General features: G+C 36.4%; 1 protein-coding gene across 1 annotated transcript in view; it reads right to left on the bottom strand.

Annotated features, from left to right (window-relative positions):
* Positions 1 to 1,140: 1,140 nt before the first annotated feature.
* The window catches only part of IQCM (IQ motif containing M), a 412,672-nt gene continuing 391,429 nt past the window's right edge, over positions 1,141 to 22,383 (bottom strand). The window contains 1 exon segment of the mRNA XM_044224898.1: positions 1,141 to 1,299. Within this exon segment, the coding sequence (XP_044080833.1) occupies positions 1,190 to 1,299 (110 nt within the window). The 3' untranslated portion in view covers positions 1,141 to 1,189.

The following is a 22,383-nucleotide window of genomic DNA, read 5'->3' as shown; positions in this document are numbered from 1 at the left end:
TTTTCTTTCAAATGAAACCCTCTGAATTACCAAAAGAAAATATGGATAATTTAATTTCATAAATACACTAATGTCTACATTTTAGCTCATCATCGCTTTCCACCACCACCACCCCTTCAAATGTTTTACTGCAAACATTTTCTGGCTAGAGGATCAGCATGTTTTTTAATCCAGCTTGGTTCTGGTTTTGGTGAGACCATGACTTAATGTGATTCTTGTAACTGGCTTTTCTAAAGATTTTATTCTAATAACTGTCATATGGATTCTACAGTAAACCCCCTTGCATGAGGTAGCCTGAGAGAAATTTTAGTCTCAAAGCAGAGTCGACTATAGAAGTAATAGAGCAGAGGGAAGAACTGAAAAAATGAAACACACATAGTTCCTGCCTCTATTCATATCATGTTAGGTACAGGGTCTATTCCTTCAACTATCCTTCACCTGGTTCTCCAAGCCCATTCCTAGAAGTAGGGGGATGGGGGAGAGAGGGATTGATGGACAGATAAAATTAAACTCAAGAGATGGGGTGGCTGGGTGATGGACACTGGGGAGGGTATGTGCTATGGTGAGTGCTGTGAATTGCTTCAGACTGATGATTCACAGACCTGTACCTCTGAAACAAATAATACATTATTTGTTAATAAAAAAATTAAACTCAAGATTCTTAAGGAACTAGTGTTAGCCACTGTGTTTCAAATCCTTTCTGAACTAAGGCAGGTAATTCAGGAACACTGTAGACTGACTTCCAGTTTTTCACTAGACTGAGGAATGAAAAAAGGGAAAAATAATATATGACTTCGCTAATAAAATCATATCGCTTAAAACACGTTTTTAGAAAGCTTTTCCAAAAACGTTAAGTGCATTTTTAGAAATAAAAGTCTTGAAGTTTCTTTATGGTATTTGTTGGTAATGGAACACAAGAAATTAAAGTCCAATGAAAGGAATAATTGATGCTAGGTGGTTTCAATTTCAGTATGATAAAACAGTAGCTTTTAATGAAGAAGATCCAATGAATGGTTCATCCAAAGATATTTAGAAATTATGAACTGACTTGTTGAAATCTTTTCTTTGATGTCCAGAGATGCTTGTCATTTTTTTCCTGGTGATACATAATTAATCCATGGCCGATGTTAACATAATCTTTTTGGGTAGAAAGGTTCAACTCTTAAGATAATAAAATTGTATTGAAACATTATTCTACTTCTCGCGATAAATGTCTCATTTTCCTTTCTCTTATAGATCTGGATACTAACTTTCCAACAATTCGGATGTTAGCTCTCTTGAGTATTGGATGTCCATTCACTGTAAGACAAATATATAATTACATTAGTAAATTTTTAATTAATATAACAACACGTCATGCTTTTGAAACCATAAAAATCACAGGAAATAAATTACAGTTGTGCTAGAACATTCAAAGGATTTAACTTGGACACATTTCTTTCAGGTGTATCACACTACATTATATATCATGCCAAGAGACTCAGCAAGAGTTACTGTGAGACCAAACAGCTGAGAGAAAGGATGGCAGAACCTGGATTCCATCAATATATAGCACGCTTGAAATAAATTAGATGCAACGTATGTTTGACCATAAGAGCAACAGTATTGATTTTTTTTGTTTGCAATACAATAGACTCAGCTCTGATACTGATATTCAAATCAATATAAACCACCACTATTCATATATATTGCTTATACTAGATTCATCTTTAGGTATAAAAAGACTTTCTAAATGAGAAATAAACGCCATAGATTTACTGTGTCCACCATTATGCACAGCAATAATTTACAGATAGGGCAGTGTACTTTTGCCTTTTAAGACCTATTGTTGTTATGAAACAAAAACATAATTGAAAAATAGTTTAAGTTATGAAAAGAACCATGCACATTACTTAAAGGAATTTAATAACTTGATGTGTTGTAAAAGAAGAATCAGGGCATTGTTGCTGTTTTTATGTTTATCTATATCGCCATTAGACATATAGAAAGGCTTATAATAACAAAACTAAATTATACTACATTCATAGTATTTATAAAATAATTAGTAATTATCATTGCAACTGTGATTGTTGACAACTACCAACTGGTGTTCTAATCTAGTACTTGTACAAGATAAGCATGTTAGTTCTAAAGATCAGATCTTAGGAAAAAATGATTTCTTATTGTGATCTTTTTAAAAACTATATACAATACCAACCATACATTTCATCGGACAGAAGATATTTAAAACATGGGATTTCTCAAAGTAAGTAAAATAGAAAAAAGTGAATATAATGGCCCAAGCCCTTGTTCTTATTTTGAAGAACATGTCAGTCAATTCAGATTTAATATTCAACCTTAGTTTCCTTATTTTTGGAATGGGGATAATATCTATCTTCTCTGGTTGTTGAAAGGATGTGAAAAAGATATATGTGTAATCATAATGCACTAATAATGACTCAACAATTATAACAATATACCATACTAACGCAGGGTGTTAATAATAGGGAATAGGGGAAGGGGGTTATAAGTGAGAGGGAATATGGGAACATGCTCTACTTTCCACCATTATATCTGAAAACTTAACTCCTCAAAAAAATAAAGTCTGTTAGTTTAAAAAAGATATGTCTGACACTTCATAAGTATTTAAGATATAGTTGCTGTATTATTATTATTATTATTTATATCATGATGTTATAAAGGCTTTATAAAGATATTTCACTAATAATTGTGTGAGATAATAGAAATATATATATCTCCCTGATTTTTGGCACAGAACTTCTTAATTTTCTAAGTGATAAGAGGAGCATCTCTTGGTCTAATATTTGGTCTTTGACCCCCTCTCTGACACAAAACCCCTGAAACCCTTCTAAGTTCTCAAGTGATAAGAGCACTAGAAGCATCTTTTGTTCTCATGAGGTGACTCTAAATGAGCTCCTGGAAGAGAGGAAGTCACCAGAAAGAATAAGCCATGATTAGACACTTGGAACTTTCAGTAACCCCCTCTGAGAGAAGGAAGGAAGAGGAGCTGAAAATGGAGTTAATGATGAATCACACTTACTTCAGGAAGCCTCCAAAAAAATCCCAGTAGTAGGGCATTCTGAAAGATTCTAGGCTGATGAGCACATCTATACCAGAGAGTGACTATACCCCAACTCCACAGCGACAGAAGCCCCTACACTCAGAATCCTCCCAGACCTTGTCCCATGTACCTCTTCCTCTGGCTGTTCAGCTGTGCTCCTTATCAATCCTTTAATAAACTAGTAAATATGAGTGATCCACTGAGTCCTGTGAGCGCTGTAGGACATTAATCAAACCTAAGGAAAGAGTTGTGGGAAACTCCAATTTCTAGCCAAATTGAACATAAGTTGTGGGTCTGGGAGCCTAATACTTGCAATGTGCATCTGAAGTATGGGGCAGGCTCTTGGGATTGACCCCTTAACTGTGGGATATGATGCTTTGTCCAGATAGATATTGTGAGAATTGAATTAACTAATAGGACATCCAGGAGGTATCCAAGAATTACTTGTTGATGTGGGGGAAAGAAAACCTCACACAGTGATGACTAGATTCTTGGTGATCAGAAGTGGGATTGGGAGCAGAATCCTAAATTATATAATCCATTATTTCACAAATATTTCAGTTAAATAAAGAATCATTTAATTTTAGAAAGAATAAAAATATTTTTATATCTTTATAAAATTTTTTAAAAATTTAAACTTTAAACTTTAAAACTTTAAAAACGTTAAAAAATTCTTATATCTTGATATATTTTTAATCTTTCAAAGTAAGTATTCTTGACCTTCATTTTTGTCATATGGCAGAGAACAATCTTTTTGATTAAAAAAGTCAAATCTTGAATGAATTATTATATAATTTTAGCTGCATTGCTAAGCTGGCAGAGAAGAAAGAAAATGCAGAGGCCAAAACAAAGTAAAATCAGTAAACTTAGTGGATATTTAAGAGCCAAAAACCAGTTTTGTTCTGTTTTGGTTTGGTTTCGTTTGGTTTGGTTCTTTTGGTCTGAGGTTTTCTGCGGAACCCCAGACACCTAAACTTCATTCAACCTTGTGAGGGAAATGGGGACATGAGATAGAGCACAGGGTCCACCCAAAATGAAGAGGAGTTCAGCAGGATACCACAATGGAGGGTTTGGGCCACAGAGGGATGTGGTATCAGAGTAGGCAGGATGAGGTTAAGAGAGAGAGAGAGGAGGGAAGGGAAGAGAAGTGAAGGGAAAGGAAGGGATGGGAGGGGAGGAGAGGGGAGGGGAGGGGAGGAGTAGGGAGGGCAGAACAGGGTATGGAAAGAAAAGTAAGTGAAGGAGAGAGGAGGAAAGGGGAAGACAAAGCAGAGCAGGGTAGTGAAAGAAACTGGAGGGCTAGGCAGAGGGAGAATGGGGAAGGAAAGGAAAGGAGAGGAAGAGAAGGGAAGGGAAGGGAAAGTGAGGGGAGGGGAGTAGAGTGTTGGGGAGCTGAAGGGAAGAAAAAGGAAAAGAACACTTCAAAGAAAAACAGCAAGGAAACTTTCTTATCTCTATGAGACTGGGTAAATAGAGCAGAACCCCAAAGCTGGCTCTGATTTGATGTTCCAGTTCATATCACCTGTGCGTCCAAAAATATTTCAATAAATTTAGAGTTTGTTGGGCTCCAAGAACAAATAAAAACCTCTATTGAAAAAAGCAACTTCATCCAAGGCTTTTAAAATATGTCACAAAAGCATATTTATTAAATACCTATATGTTACAATGTTGTTTTAAAAGAAAAGCAGATTACAAAGCAGTATCTACAATATGATCACAGGTTTTTTTAAATATATATATATATATATGCAAAGGAAAACACCCATAATATTAAATAGCAGAATATTAATAGTGAGTGGAATTATAACTTAGCTTTAGTTCTTTTACCCATATTCTCAACAGTAGATACTACCTATGTAAATAGAACAATTTTAGAGATTTTTCAAGTTTCTAGATTGGAATATGTGGTAGAAAGTCATTTTTACTATAGCTAATGAATAAATAATCAGAAGCTAGATATACTTGTTTATACTTCAATAATTTAAAGAAATGATTTTAAGCTGAAAAAGTATTCAAATTAAAAAGCTAATATGCTAAAATATGTGTTTTGTAGCCTGCATTTTTCAGAAAATATTAAAATTTTCTCAAATATTCAAAATATGTGTTGTCCTCTTTTTTTGTTGTTGTTGTTTAACCACCTCCAGACTCTCATGCTCACAAATCTATTCCACTATTTCTCATACAGCCTCTCTGACCTCTTCAAGGTTATGTATTATTCTACACTATTAGCTACTTCTTGTGAATGCTTCAAAATGAATCTTTGTAAAGCAACTTGGAAAGAAATGAATGTGGATTGTGTAAAAAGTAAAATATACATTTAGGTCACTGAGTATCCATGGAGCCCAATTTGCACAGGGTCATGCAAAGTGCTAGGAGGTGATGTAGAGGGCACCAGCTAAGACCTTTCTGAGTCTCCATTTCCTAAGCCACAAACAAGCCAAAACCAATAAACAAACAAAACCACCCTGCAATCATTATGTTACTCAAAGAGATTTAGTTAGGAAAAACAAACAAACAAACAAACAAAAAAAGCAACTACATAAGTTGGTATCATGGTCCTGTCTGCCAGAAGATTATCGTAGTCAATATATAGCAAAAATATCATCCTAGATGACAAATAATTAAGGACATATTTAAGTAGTTACACTTTATGCTAGTATACAGCAGGGGTCCAAGTGTGAAACTGTATTTTGTGCACCTTAGGATTTCAAACAGGAGCATGTCTGAAAGACTGGCAGAACAAATCCTCTATGGTCAGCTTTGCAAAGAAAGACCAAGAAATCCTCTGGGGGGAAAAACTCTTAATACGAGAGTTAGCTGAGTATTTTCTTGATGGAATAAGACAGTGGCAACTGCTTGGGATGGGTGTATTTACATAATCTGAATTGCCTCTTGCTAAGATGATTTTGCTTTGACTCTCCGCTCTCCTGGTCCCTCTCCTGCTCCCACCCCCACTGCATGGGGAGATTCTCGTCAACAACTTTTGTGAGAAAGGCTCCGGTGAGAAAATGGCAGCTGAAAAATTGGTTTTCTTACACCATGTCCTGAGGTGCTGTGAGCATAAGGCACTCACTAGTGCTGAGAGGGAAGGAACAGTGGTAAAAAGTTCAGGAGAAAAACTTTCTCCTTCAGCCTGTTGGAATCACTGCAGCATGGTCTATGTAGGTGCTGCTGGCAAGGGCAGCAGCAGGACACCATCAGCAGGCTTCTGGCACCGCAGACTGACCACAGAATGGGGAACGCTATGTTGCATTCCACCTAGAATGGCATATTTATGAGCAAATGTGAGATATCCTCAAAATAACCACAGTTTGGGGGAACATCTTTAAAGAAACTAGAGGTTGCATAAGAATAGGTAGATAATTCTGTGTGCTAATACTTTCGTACATAGTATTTTGTAGATGGGTACCTACATATACATAGGTGTACCTATACATAGCTGGATATTACTTTGAAATAGTAAAGGTTTGTTTCTGACTCTTCACCACTCCTAGCTCCTGGCTCTGCCACTATAGGCAATAGTGATGGCTTCTTTGAGGGTGACTGAAAATAAATCACCTCGTTTCTGACACGTAACAATTTTGAAACAAGGAAAAAATTATAAATAGCTACTAAACATTCCATTCTTGAGTTTTTGAACAGTCAGCTTCCTCTTGTAATCTTTAAGGATGGAAAACATATAGCTATTTACTAAGCATATCTATTTAAAACAAGGTGAGTAATTTTGCAACATTCTATACATGCACTTCCCAATAGCAGAAACATCCTAGAACAAAGACGACAATGACATTTCAAGGAGGAGATTTTAAAGCAAAAAGCAAAAACAATACTTTCAAAAGCAAGGCTTCCACTTAGAAGCCTTTGCTCAAAATATATAGCTTTGGGGAGATCCAAGACACCAGAATATGAAGAACTTAGCACATGAAGACTTTTCCAACTTACAGAGAATAGGAATCGCACTAACAAACAGGTGGAAACAACAAAAATTGATGCTCTAACCCTAACCCCTTGCACCTTACCCTGGGGAAAAGCAAAAAGGGAAATCTCAAAGACCAAAAGCACATACAGTTTGTGAAAAGATTTAGAGTAAAGGAGTTTTGTTGAAGGGGCTGTAATCCTTTTAAAAAAATCAAGTAGCCAATATGGCACTGTGAACAGGAGCTCTGGGGTTTAGACAATGGTAGAGCAGCCTTACAGAACTGCAGCCCAATGTGGTATGAGAAGAGCTACTGAGATTGCTGAGATTCCCACATGGGCATGGGGCTTTTGAGAAGACTAGCTGGCTGAAGGAGGTAGAGGTCAGGACAGGGATGGGGAACCAAGTATAAGTACTTCTCTCCTGGAGTTATGGCAGAGACTGAGGCCAGGTGCCACTGAATGATTCCCAAGGTCCAGCTGGCATTAGTTAGACTTCAGAAGGCAATCAAAGAGAAGAGATCACACCGAGGATGCCTCTCACAAGATGAAAGGAAATGGAGAGCAGCCCCGCTATAAGTGGGGGTCTGGCACAGAATAAGTAAGAATCAAGGACACATGAGAGACTATGGACTCTGAAAAACAGTCTGAGGGGTTTGAAGTGGCGGGGGGGTGGGAGGTTGGGGTACCAGGTGGTGGGTATTATAGAGGGCACGGCTTGCATGGAGCACTGGGTGTGGTGAAAAAATAATGAATACTGTTTTTCTGAAAATAAATAAATTGGAAAAAAAAAGAATCAAGGACACAATTCGATGGTATATATAAGCAATAAGAGCAACATAAAAACATGAAAGTTAGAGCTGTAGCTTATAGAATACTAATTTGAAATCAGTCTGATTACTAACAGGGAAATCTTTTCTATGTGGAAGACTTGAGTATGAAACTCTACTTACTGTGCAATCAGAAAATATGAGTTTCATCAAAATCAGTATCAACTCACTGAAGGGGGAGAAGGAAAATGAGCTGACCTAAGTAACTTGAGAAAACAATGTTTTCACTGGAAACTGAAGGATAATGACAAAATGCAAATGGATAGATGTAGATGGATACATACAGTAATATTATAACTATGTTTACAAACTTGACTTAGTATTCATATCCTGTTTCCTAGAACTGTCTACTGAGGGATCCTGGAAACTGTAGCAACAATGAACATATTCAGTGCCCAGATTTTGGTTTCTAAGACTATTCTCCAATAAAAGGAACCAAGAGTTGAGGTGCCTAGGTGACTCAGTCGGTTAAGCGTCCAACTCTTGATTTCAGCTCAGGTGATGATCTCACTATTGTGAGATGGAGCCCTGTGTTGGGGTCCGAGCTCGGTGTGGAAACTGCTTAAGATTCTCTCTCTCTCCTTCTGTCCCTCCCTGTTCTCTCTCCACCACCCACCCCCCCCACACACCAAAATAAAGGAACCAAGAGTTCTTGGAGAATGGCTATTTCCAGGGCCAGGGCAGGAACAATACAAAATGAGTCCGTAGAATCTTTTAATGCCAGAAAGTAAGGAAGTGCAGAGAAAGCAAAAATACCAGGGGTATTTCAAAGGGATGCAGGAACCAACATGAAAAACCACTTCATGTCTAAAACTGGAACAATTTGAACAACAACAAAAAATGTTTATTAGACTATAACTCAACGTATAAAAGAAATATACATGACTACATGTAAATAAATGATTGAATAAATAGGTGGGGGAGAAAAAGTCTTTGTAACAGTTCTTCATAAGTTATGTATATATCCCCACTTTCCAGAGGAAATTTCATTCTCCGCCCACCCCTCCTTGACTGTGAGCTGGATTTAGTTATGGGATTTCAGAAAATAGATTGCAGAAAGTGGGTGGAGTGTACATAACTAATAGTGACTGAAGAAACCTGGCAAACACTACCTTGGCCAGTTGATCAAGGTTTACATCACCAGGTTAAAAAGTCATATTGGTCCCATGTTCCTGCTAATATGATGTGATGAGAAGGGTACTTCACCTCTGTGATATTCTTTCAAAAACATATAGCCTCAGCATTTAAAAAACAATAATAATGACAATGAGAAAACAGCTTCCATTTAATGTACAATTATTCTTTTCCAGGCACTGTTTTGAGTGCTTTACTTATATTACCTCTGTTTATCTTTCTACCAATACCAGATGTTATCACTATTACTATAAGAAATTACGACTCATAATACTAACGTGTCTTATTGGGCTATAGGTAATTTTTGATCCACACATGAATTGCAGAATCTTTTATAACTTACTGGAAACCGTAGCATTATTTAAACCACTCATTTTTAAAACAGGTCTATGTTACATTTTATTATTGTCTTTTTTTTTAAGATTTTATTTATTTATTTGACAGAAAGAGATAGAGAGAGAGATCACAAGTAGGCAGAGAGGCAGGCAGAGAGGGGGAAGCAGGCTCTCCACTGAGCCAGATGCGGGGCTCAATCACGGGACCCTGAGATCACGACCTGAGCTGAAGGCAAGAGGCTTAACCCACTGACCCACCCAGGCACCCTATTGTTTGTCTTTTTTAAAAAGATTTATTTACTTATTTATTTAGTGGGCAGAGGTGAACAAAATCCTAACCAGACTCTGCACTGACCACAAAAGCTGGATACTGGGCTTGATCTCATGATCATGAGATTGTGACCTGGGCGGAAACCAGGAGTTGGATGCTTAACCAACTGCACCACCCAGGCACCCCTGTTGCCTGCCTTTTTATGTGTTTGTCCTGTATCTTCAAAATATCAGTAATTCAGTTCTTTGTGTCACTGTATTAATCTCCTAAGAGAGGTCTTGTAAATTAACTGGCATTCAGTAATTTTGATAATGCTTATTTTTGTTTTACAAAAATGACATCATATTATGCATATTTTGCTTTCTTCACGCAAGAAAAATTCATGGAAATCTCTCCAACCTAACTAGTATAGCTCTAATTCATTATTTTAAGTTGTGCATAGTATTCTGTAATAAGAATGTACCAAAACATTGCTTTATGGATTAGTGTTTACTTTGTTCCTCAGTTTTCCCTGATAAAAAATGCTTAAAATAAGCATGTTTGTTTACTTAGCAGTGCTTTCATTTCCATGTGATAGATTCACCAAAATATAATGCACTCAAACGTATAAATATTTTTAGTTTTTTTAAAAGATTTTATTTACTTGAAGGAGAGAAAGCATGAAAGGGGAGAGGGTCAGAGGAAGAAGCAGACTCCCTGCTGAGCAGGGAGCCTGATGTGGGACTCAATCCCAGGACTCCAGGATCATGACCTGAGCTGAAGGCAGTTGCTTAACCAACTGAACCACCCAGGCACCCTAAATATTTTTAATTTTAATTGCTATTGCCCACATGCTTTCTAAAATGTTATGAAATTCATTTCTCCCAGCAATGTGTGACATTACTTCTTTGCTCACAACCTAGCCAGCAATAGCAGTTATTCTTTTATTTCACTTTAACTGTGGCCAGCCCAAAAGCTGCTAATCCACTGAGTCTCTTCATTTACTAGCGACTTGGAGCAACTTTGCATATATTTGATGACTACTGGATTTTTCATGAATAGTTTCTCTACATCTTTTGTCTATTTTGCTCTTATATTATCTTCTTTTTATGATTTACTTACTAATTTGAGAGACAGTGTGCGCGCACAGGCATCTCCATGCATGTCGGGGGAGGGGCAGATGGAGAGACTCTTGAAGCGGACTCCACACTGAGCACAGAGCCTGACCTGGGGGCTCAATCCCATGATCCATGCTATCACCACCCCAGTCAAAACCAAGAGTCAGCTGCTCAATCTACAGAACCACCCAAGCACCCAAGATTATCCTCTTATGCTCAATTTTAAATAGCTCATCATAATAAACCTCTTCTAAAATGCAATCCCACTATAAATCAATAGTTTAAATAGATTTGTTTATGGTTATTTTTTCATAGAAATTTTTGAAATTAAAAAAAAGAAACAAATTTATTTTCCTTCTGCTTTATATTTTTTATTGAATATCTTTCCTGCTCCTAGCTTGAATATGTAGTTCTCCAGATTTCCTTGAAGTTCAGTTAATTGACAAATTGATTGATTTAGACTGGTTGTTAAATTTTCTCAATTGTTTCTTTTAGTATCTATTGATAATATCATACAATTTTTCCCCTAAAAGTATTTATATAATCAACTATGGGAATAGAATTCTGAATTCTTAATATGGTGTCATCCTTATAGTTGGAACAGAATGTGTTTGGACTTAGGGTATTATCCTTTAAGAGATGACTGGAACAACTTCCTTCTCTCCAAGTACTCAGTGCTGATAACTACTAAGACAAAGTATGCCAACCACTTCCACCTTCAGAAACATTCTTTGGGTCTTTCAGGCCCAATTATAAGAAATCCACTCTCAGTAAGAGCCCTTCATCCAGGTTCATACAATAGTGGCCAGGACTGTTTCCATTACCTGGATCTCATCCTCTGCCCAGTGGCGACGTGATATAGCTTTGAAGCAAAGACATGAGAGATGAAAATATAAAAGCAATGTTAGAGTTTTCAATTGGAAATTCTTTGTCATATTTTCTTGAGGTGATAGAAAAAGACAAAGTAATAAAAGCTAATGACTATACAATCTTGTAAAAGACACAAATAACAAATTTCTCCGAACCAGAGTAGAATATTTTTTCCACAGGAGTCATGGTGGGGAATCAAGGCAAGAGCTTAATATTCTAAATAACATGAGATTAGCATAAGGAAGAGTCCTATCTAGAAAACATGTTTTAAAACCTAGAAAAAAGGGCGCCTGGGTGGCTCAGTGGATTAGGCCGCTGCCTTCGGCTCGGGTCATGATCTCAGGGTCCTGGGATCGAGTCCCGCATCGGGCTCTCTGCTCAGCAGGGAGCCTGCTTCCCTCTCTCTCTCTCTGCCTGCCTCTCCATCTACTTGTGATTTCTCTCTGTCAAATAAATACATGGAATCTTTAAGAAAAAAAAAAAAAACCTAGAAAAAAATGTGTGCAAATGCATTTTACCTTAGATATTTTCCATAACTTAACCATCATTTGTTTTCCATCTCCTGATCAAAAGGAGTGTCCCCATCCTGAGTGACCACCACCAGCCACCAGTCTTTAGGAGGCTTCAAGGCTCCTCAGAGTCCCTCCCCTCCAGTCCTGGCTGCAGCAAGTAGAAGCAGGTGGGTTCTTTTATATCAAAACAGCAAAACACCAAACAAGAAGTTAGGAGAACCCCTCTTTTTACTAACTAAGCCACAAACAAGCCTTTCAGATATCCTGTAACCATGCCCTTGCACCAAGTTGAAAATAAACTCCAACCAGCCAGCAAAACAAAACAAAAACAAACAAAAAACAAAAGTGGTATGGTATTACTATAATAATAGATGAGAAAATATTCAAAGTGTTTCATTATTCATTTTAGTCTACATTGGGACAACAGCAGAGTGAAGATTCAAATCGCCAAATTGCCTCTGAGAAGAAACAATTACAATAAAATTAAAGTTTCCCAATATCTGTGCACAATGGAAAAGAGCAAAGAAGTTTCAAACCATGTGTGTTATAATCTATTGCACTCTAATTGAAATCCAATTGATCTTAACAGGATTTATATAAGGACATTTAATGGACAAACTTTTCAAAGCAGGATGGTCAATATCTTACCTAGAAGTGATAAAAATTCTTGTGGCATTTTTAGTACAGAAGTAAGAGCATGAACTTTGGGATCAGAAAGACTAAAATTCAAATACTGGCACTTTTAACTTAGCACTTTGTGATCTTAAGAAAGATGAGTTTGCATTTCTTTATCTGTAAAACGGAGATAACAGTACCTACTTCAAAGAAATAGTATAAGAATTTAATAAGAGAGAGTCAATTATCATATGGTTTCACTTATTTGTGGAGCATAACAAATAGCATGGAGGACAAGGGGCGTTAGAGAGGAGTAGGGAATTTGGGTAAATTGGAAGGGGAGGTGAACCATGAGAGACTACGGACTCTGAAAAACAGTCTGAGGGGTTTGAAGTGGCGGGGGGGGGGGTGGGAGGTTGGGGTACCAGGTGGTGGGTATTATAGAGGGCACGGCTTGCATGGAACACTGGGTGTGGTGAAAAAATAATGAATACTGTTTTTCTGAAAATAAATAAATTGGAAAAAAAAGAATCAACAAACTGCACCATAAATAATGTTAATAATTAAAATTATGCCTGACAGAAAAAAAAAGAATTTAATAAGAAAATACACACAAACACTTGATTTAGATTTGAATGTATCATAATTTCTTAAATTGTATCTGTTAGTATCCCCTTCTCTTTTTTGTCCTCCTCCACTGAGATGGAGATTAGTTTATCACCATCTTCCCTACTATCTACTTATATATCTATTTATTTATTTACTGATTGGTTATTTTGTCGTTGTTTTTAATAGCGTGCATGCTATGTGAATGCTATTTCCAGACAAGCTAGCAGCCCTTTTCTGATGGATCACCATATTGTTTCCTCTAACCTTTTCCTATAGACATATTCTGTATTTACCATTGATGTTCCTAAATTCTGATGTGAAAACCATGGAAAATATAATTCTTCCTCCCTTCCTAATTGGTTTTCAACACACAATGCTACGTCTTCCACCCACATACATCATCCAATTAAATACTGAGGAATATAAATTCTTCATTTTGTTCAGTCTTCTTAGATAAATAAGATAAACCTATCTGGTGTTTCAAGAGGTCTACCAAAGCAATCAAATCTTCCTGCCCCTCTACCTCTCCCTTTAATATGGGCAAGACACTAGAAATCTTAAGACTCCATCTGATGGAGTGCTTCAAACTTCCTTCTCCCAGACCTTGAAGATAGGCAATGACACATTCTGAGTAAGCATATTTACTGACAATAAAATCCCTTTCCATACAGGATCTGTATCTGTGAAAAGGCTTAGAATTGGGTATGTTCACAGAATAAATATGCTCACAGTTATATTTTACCACTAGATGTCACTCTGTCACATCGAAGCAAATGTGGGGCCACTTCCTACTACCAAAATGCACTGCAATGTAGGCACTTGTCCCTCGCCTGAGAAATAGCTAATTGTAACATTGATTTTGCCGCACTAGAAGCAAATAATAAAAAGTAATCTCCAGTGTAAGATCAAGGTGGGCTCTAAGTATCCTCTGATGAGGACAGAACACCCTTATCTCCGTCAACCACAACGTCATTGTGTAAGGCTTCACTTCCAAAGGGCTAAGGCACACCTGCAGTATTTCTGTCTCCAAGAGAATTCAGCTTTCCAAGCTCTATCATGCCAGGGGTTGATGGAACCACTTCTTGTATTCCCTTGTATTGTTTTGGTATCACTAGCAACAACTCATATGGGTTTCCAATTTTATAATGAAAACCAAGATTAGTCCATATATCTCAGTACCACATAAAGCTGCTATGCAAACATGATCCAACTTCCTTCATTCTCTAAGATTCATTCTACTATTGCTGATAAACCATGGAAACTAATTTTCAGCCTGAGAATCCAACACCTATTCCTCAGTAAGTCCACCCCAGAAAGAATTGTGTGGAACTGAACTGGAAAAACCCCAATTCTAATCCTTCTACATTCACACTTAGCATTTTTGCTTCCAAAGATGGCTATGCCCAGTGATTTAACATGTTCTACCCATGACCAGTCTTTTTCTCCATTTGTTACTTCTCATGAATTTCTCAAGTTTTTTTTTTAAATTATAGTTAGCCTGAAAAAAGACCCCTGAACATAAGAATTTTTTTTTGAAAAGAAGAATTTTTAAGTCTTTCAGAAACTAAGTCTCCATTGAGACTTGGTTAAAACTCATGTCCCATTGGAAATTTAATAAAGTACTCCTTTAGATTTCCTCAATTTAGGAAATTTATATGGTGCCGAATAGATTTGCTTTCAGGAATATCTTGTCTTGAGCATTCTAAACAAAATTGTAATTGGCAAAAATTCAGTTTCTTGATATCCATCTCCTTTATGCTATCCTTTTATCAGAAAAATAAAAATGGTGAAAGGTATTCTCGGCTCAAGTACAAAGTAATTTTAATGCTGAGCAACAAGTTGGATTTAAAACTCTGGGTTATAGATCCCACAGTGTAACTCAAACATAAGTCAGGCATCAGCATGATTCCATATCTGGCATGAGATATATAGCATAATCTAAGGTAATGATGGAGAATTCCATTTTACTCAGTCTCATAATAAAATGCTCCAAATGTAGGTTCTTAAAATTATTTTAAAGTAATCTTTAGACATCTTTTTTGACAGTCAATACTTTTGCACATCCATCTGAAACTCCCTTTAAAAATATTCTCTCTAGGGGTGCCTGGGTGGCTCAGTCAGTTGAGTGTCCAACTTTTGGTTTTGGCTCAGGTCATGATCCCAGGCACTGGGATTGAGCCCCACATCAGGCTCTGCACTAAGTGCAGAGTCTGCTTGTTCTGTTCCTTCCCCTCTGCTCCTACCCCACTCCCACTCATGCATGTATGTGCCCACTCTTTCTTTCTCTCTCTCAAATAAATAAATGAATTCTTAAAAACCTATTCTCTCTTTGTTTCTCTACTCATCAGTGCTCCCCAACACCAATCCTATGAATCTTTTTGGTCACTATCCTCAAAATGTAACTACATATGGCAACTGCCAAAAAATCTATACTTTGTCTCTCTTTTATCCAAACTTCAATAAGTGTCCCCATGATTATGATCCTTCCCTATTTCTCTTCTTCAATTCCCATGCTGTTAATGTGTCTATGCTCCTGAAATGCTGCCTGTACCTTACAACTCTACCTTCTTCATGTATGTCTCTGGAAAGGCATTTTTCTTTTACTATGATTGATTTTTTAGACAATAATCAGCCTATTCCCACCCCCTTCAATTCCAGAGAATAAATACTCTAACACTACAACTGCTAATATTTTAATGGTTGCATAGATAAGAAAACCCAGGCTTAGAGGGACTAAGTAATTGCCCAATTAAGAGGTAGACTGTGAATGAATATTCAAGTCAACATTACTCTAGATTTTCATTTAGACAGGCAGCATTAAATGGTGGTTATGAAGACCAATTCTGGGCCAAAATGTCTGGACTGGAATAATCAATCAGCAGCTTAACATCATTATGGCCTTGAAAGAATCTCTATATGCCTCATTTTTTACATCCCTGGTCAGGGATAATGACCAGGTTGCTATTTATAGTTGTTGTGATGATTAAATGAGTAAATACATGAGCAAAACACACATAGTAGATTAGTTAAATGAGTAAAAAACATAGTAAACACTAAATTATTATTATTAACCACTATACTGTATTGTTTTTCAAATTCAAAATAAATAAATGTAAATTTATTAGGCAAGATGATATAAATGACTAGTCTACAATTCAGATTATAAATAGGGAGAAAACTTGGCTTATTTGCCAAAGGAATAATTCACTAACTTGACTCTCCATGTCAGATACTTTAGTAGTTAAACCCACAATCCAAGTTTGAAATATGTAACAGATGCTTAATGGTGATAATGATGATGATAGCAATAATTGTTAATGTTTATTGAGAATTTGGGGGCACTAGGTGCTTATTTGACACTATGGTAAATACTTTAATCATCCTTACAAATGTGGAAGTTGAAGTTAACAGGTTGAGTAACTTGTTCAAGATCAAGAAGGTAATATCAAAGTTTGGACTTCAACCCATTAAAGTCATTATGGAGTTTACAGAGCCTAAAGCTCACAATCAAAATAAAATTGAAGGCTACAAAAATTTTCAAATAAATATGTTTCAATTATTTGTAAGTCTAATTATATTTCTTTGGTTTATTTTTACATTGGATTACATTTGATTTTCCAATCTAAAGTTGTACTGTTGGCTACAGAGTCATATAATCTGTTACTGATAATGAGCTTTGAGTACAAAAAAATTATTTAATATAAAATGTTCCCTGAATCTTAGAGTAAAAAGAACCCCAGATGATGTACCTATTAAACCTGTGGGCATGGGGAATATATATAAATTTCAATGAACTTTCACCAAGAACTCTTTAGGTGGCCCCGTCCAGAACGAAAAAGCCATAACCCAGAAAGGTTAGTAAGTCACGCAGACAGTAAATGGCAGAATGCAGATTTGAATGCAGGTTGGTTTTTCTGATCACAAAGTAATTTCCCTGCAATCGAATAGTCTTCCAAAGGAGGTATTGTGGCTTAAATTAGCCAGTTATGATTTCAATTTTTATAAACAAACCTAACTTTAATAAAATAGTAATAATACCCTCGAATGCATCTTTTTTCTTGATTGATTTTATTGTCACAGTTCCCTGTTTTGAGAGACAAAACTAGTAAATTTCATAACTACTAGAATTGAGAATTTTTTATAATTCAGCATCTACTGTATTGGTAGTAAAAAAATTACATGTTATCCATCAGATCATATCTGGATAGCATATGAATATTGTGTACCAGTCTAGACAGTTTCATGCCTGAGACTCTAATGCAATCTGTGTCTATAAGATACAATAAGCAGGATAGGTTTATTCTGTTTCTTCTTAGAAGGGCTACAAAAACAAAAACTTTGTGTTAAACCTTCAGAAAGAAAATGTTGACTAAACTGATAATGTGAAAACAAATTCAATAATTAAATGTAAGATGTTTTCAAAGATACCCTGGATCTTATTTTGTGTCAGACACTGTTCAAAGGACTTTTTGTGTACTGTGTAATTTATTTCTTACCACAACTCTATGGTATAGGTATCATGATAATCTCAATCTTACACAGGAGGAAACTGAGGCACAGAAATTTTAAGTAAATTTCCCAGTCACGGGTTAGTAAATCTTATTTCTGTACTTCAAACCCAAGCAGTGGAGGTGAGGTGACTGACTCCAATACACAAGAACAACAGTATCAGTAGTAACAACAATGGCGCCCCCTCAAACAGGGGAGCCTGGGTGGCTCAGTTGGTTAAGTGACTGCTTTGGCTTGGGTCATGATCCCAGGGTTCTGGGATCAAGCCCCACATTGGGCTTCCTGCTCACTGAGGAGCCTGCTTCTCCCTCTCCCTCTGCTGCTCTGCCTGCTTGTGCTCTCTTGCTCTCTCTGTCAAGCGAATACAAAAATAAAAGATTTTAGATTTAGATCAACTTGAAATAAAAATCTTATTTCTGGCATGTCATTGAAACAAGACTCTGGGTGTTATCTTCTACCAATCAGCTAAACTTTCACAGGATTTAGAAGGAAAAAGAGATACGGAGATTTTTCACCTTTCTTCTAGCAGATTTAAAAAAAAAAAAAGTGGCTTCGTTCCACTGCAGTATTCCAAAGACTATTATTTAGATTCCTGAGAAACTAGAAGAATCGGGAACAGCAACAGCAATCCCCCTAATTGCACATCCTGATTTCTGGATCCGCTATTGGGTGTTTCTGAATTCATAACTCCAACAGCAACTGCCCAGGTGGTAGCTTCCATGGTGGGTCAGGTCTTTGTTGCTCTGAGAGGCAATCTTAGAAATCCAAACTAAAATCCATCCCTTGACTCTCCAAAGATCTTTGTTAAGTACTTAATTTATTGTATCAAATCCATTTCTTCTTAAAATATCTAGTGTGCTTTTCATTACCTCTGCTGAGGCTTGACTGATAGAGTAGTCGTTGTATCCAGTATTCACTGAACTGTATGATTGCTCTCTGGAGCACTTCTTAGAACTGTGGTGCTATGTCCCTTACACTGTAGTCTTCTCATGCATTCATGTCCTTCCCCCTCACCCCATCCTCCTTTCCTTCATAACCCTGTCCATTCACTACTTCTAAACCATTTACAAAAACCCTGTGATAGTCAGACCTAATATATTCTTTGCTTCCAGTTCAGGGATATTAATATCATTTTGAAAGAAAAAGAAAATTCAGAAAATAGAACATTCAAAACCAAATAGATTTTATTTGTTTTAAGCCACTTCAAACAATGATGTTTCTGGGGTGCCTGGCCGGCACAGTCAGTTTAATGTCTGACTCTTGGTTTTCCGCTCACGTGGTGATAGAGGGGTCATGAGATCCATGTACCCATGCAGCTCCAAGGTAAGTGCAGAGTCTGCTTGGGACTCTCTCACCTTTCCTCCTCTGCCTCCCCACCTCCCTCCCCTCTCACCATCAAATAAACAAATCAATGTTTTTTAAAAACACCATGATGTTTCTGATGAAAGGGATTTTTGTTGTTGTTGTTTACAGGTTTGTTTTCTCTCCTCTGGTATATTTAAACTGGGAAATATGTCCTGGTACCTAGCTCCCATCTCCTGCCACTTTTCATCATTGGTACAACACCTTTTGCTGCTGCAATTGTTACTGCTTCACCCTTGTCCTGAAAATTGTTTCAAAAAAGATTGTAGAGGGACCCCTGGGTGTTTCAGTTAGTTAAGCATCTGCCTTTGGCTCAGGTCATGATCCCAGAGCCCTGGGATCAAGCCTTCAGCTAGGCTTCCTGCTCAGTAGGGAACCTGCTTCTCCTTCTCCCTTGCCTCTCCCTCCTGCTTCTGCATACTCTCTCTCGCCCAAATAAAATCTTAAAAAAAAAAAAAAAATTGTAGGTTCTGTACTTGATGCTCGGTGTTTGCCACAAATAAAAATGTCTTCAAAACCAGAGATCAAAATCATGCCAAGTCCCCTGCCTCTGCTACGGTTTTACACATAATCATTTGGCAAAATGAGTTTTGAAAGTCTAGTCAATTTTTTTCTAGGATACTCTTTATTAGCAATAAAGGTTAGCCAAGAGTTTACCCTAAGAGTAGTCATTAAGAAAGTCTCAAATCCATTCAGTTAAAAAGCTCAGTAAATTAATATCAAAAAAGAAATACTGGTACCACAGCACCTTGCTGAATTTGTACTCAGCTGCACATTAAAATAAATACCATACATATTTATACGTGATGGTTGTTGGGAAGAATATCAGGAGGGTAAACAACATTTGGGAAAACCAACAGCCATTTGTTTCTTTGTACCTGACCAAAAATATGTTCAGCTGGTATTTGTGCTACTACATCGATGGGCGCCTACAACCCATCTGATACTTCTGCTCTTATCCTCCTTCCCTGCAGAAGGGAAGGAGCAGACAGACCAGAAACTATGCCTAAGTCCCAAAATGCCGCAGCCAAACCAGAAAAGTATCCTAACGGAAGAGAAAGTCCGTGTCACTGGGAACCAGATTAGCTCCGACTTTTTGTTTCTGGATGGCAAATGGGAAATGTTTTGTAGGAAAATACAAAGACTAAGTAAAATACAATTCCCACTCTCAATTATTTTAAACCCTAGTTTGAAAGTTAATCAGGTTAGTGCACTTCTGTGGGAAGAACTGGGACTTTTTGAACTCTGGTTTCTTTCCAGATCTTTTACAAAAATAGAAATAAAATTTCCATTACTATTTTCTTGCTATTCCATTGTGATTTTCCTTCATATTGTAATTCATTGATTTTTTTTCCTCCCAGTTTATGTTTCTTTAAATTCAGATAGGAGACAGGGAAATTCCTTAGCAAATAGTATTTGATGCCACAAGACTATTTTAATTTAAATTTGTTATAAATAATAATTCAATGAAACAAACAAATGTCTATTGCATTTTCAATGATAGGGACAGCAGGGGAATATATCAGTATTTTGTTTCCAGTGATTTATTACTGAACATTCACAAACATACTACAAATGTGGAAGAATTATAGAATTAAAACCAGTTAGAGTCTTTAATTAATATTTTACTATATTTTCTTCATTATATATCTCTAAAATATCTGCCCTATTTGGGGATTATGTAATCAGAAAACAAGAAGAATCAGCTGAAAAACATATAGAAAGGGTATAACTGAATAGAAATCTCCTCACTCTTAATAATGTTTTCAACATTTTGACTTTGCTTTTTCCTTTCTAAAATTACTATAAAAATGTGGATAATGTTTGAAGGGAACACTGGGATTATGACTCATATCTCAAATGTTTTTCTGCAGGTTTTCTCATGTTTTTCAATAAAGTAGGATTTGTTGAGCAGTAGAGGACAAAGGGTTATCATTGAGTATCAGACTAATATATAAAGCTCCTTACATGCCATCACACTGCCCTCGATTTTTAAATAATGGGATTTTATAAAAAGACTGAATAGAGGACTCTAAAGCGATAAACTACAGAGAGATACAAGACGCTATTGCCAAAAACAGATAGCACTCAATTAGTTTTTTTAAAGGCATTCTTATCACATCTTCTCCTAATATTAGCTTTCTCAATAAACAATAGCCTGCTGCAATAGTGCCAGGGTTGCCCAGCTGAGATGACAATGTGCAATGACAGATGATCAGGACCATCGAATTGTTGATGTTATTCACAAATGGCACTCACTGGCCCTTCGGTTTTTAACATTATTCTATGACTCTAACATGAAACCAGATTAATATTTATGTGGTAAGAGAGATGAGAAATGCATTTTCCTGCAATAAAAAAGGAACTAAAAATATTTTGTGAGTCCGTTTTCAGCTACTAACTTTTATCTAATTGAGTTTGAGATGTACATAAAAAGCAACAAACACAGATCTTTCTGCTTTTAAAATAGGCCTTAAATCTTGTATGATATTCAAGAATTTAGTTAAGGTTTTCAGATTGTATTTGCTATAAACAAAGGAAAAAACAGAGAAGGAGAATATCTCCATAATTTTAGTGTACTAAAGTCACCATTCACACTAGGTTTTGCCAGTCTCTGTTTTTTAAACATGTTAATTAGTACATTAAACTACTAGTCAAATTGAAGTTTAGAATATTATACAATCTGTTCTTTTTATCCAGAATATAGAAAATTTCTAGTTTTCAAACTAAAAAAAAAAAAGTTGGTATTTTAAACCATTTAACTAAAAACTACTTTCATGATATTTGGGTACATTGGCCAATTTGACAGTGTTGAATCATTTGACTTTCTGGAAGGAAATTTAAATCTTATTTAGATTCTAGAAGAAAAGTAGGACATGTCAAAATCTTTGTAACATTAAAATATCTGCGGTTCAAGACAGAAAGCAATTATTAGCTCCTGATAAACAAAAAATTTCTTAACATTATCTGTAATGCCCTGAAAATTGGGTCCCCTTCCTATCTTCCCAATATCTTCTGGAATGATGTTCACAGGGTTTCCAGGTGCATCAACTGTCTAGTTTTCTCCAACCTTAATGAACTGCCTCTTTTCAGAAATTTTAGGATTCTCCATCCTTCTCTCTGACTTGGTATCATATTCTGTGCCTTGAACACTCATCTATCTTCACCCTTTACTGTCCTTATCCAATTCCCTGTCTTTAAAGATCATAAATTTATTAATGACAAATAAATTTATATTGCCAGCTTCAGTAGCTCCTTAAACT

Source organism: Neovison vison, chromosome 11 (genome assembly GCF_020171115.1).
Source record: "Neovison vison isolate M4711 chromosome 11, ASM_NN_V1, whole genome shotgun sequence".
Lineage (NCBI taxonomy): Eukaryota > Metazoa > Chordata > Mammalia > Carnivora > Mustelidae > Neogale > Neogale vison.
The sequence above is the reverse complement of the archived record's forward strand: the minus strand, read 5'-3'. Positions and strand labels throughout refer to the sequence as shown.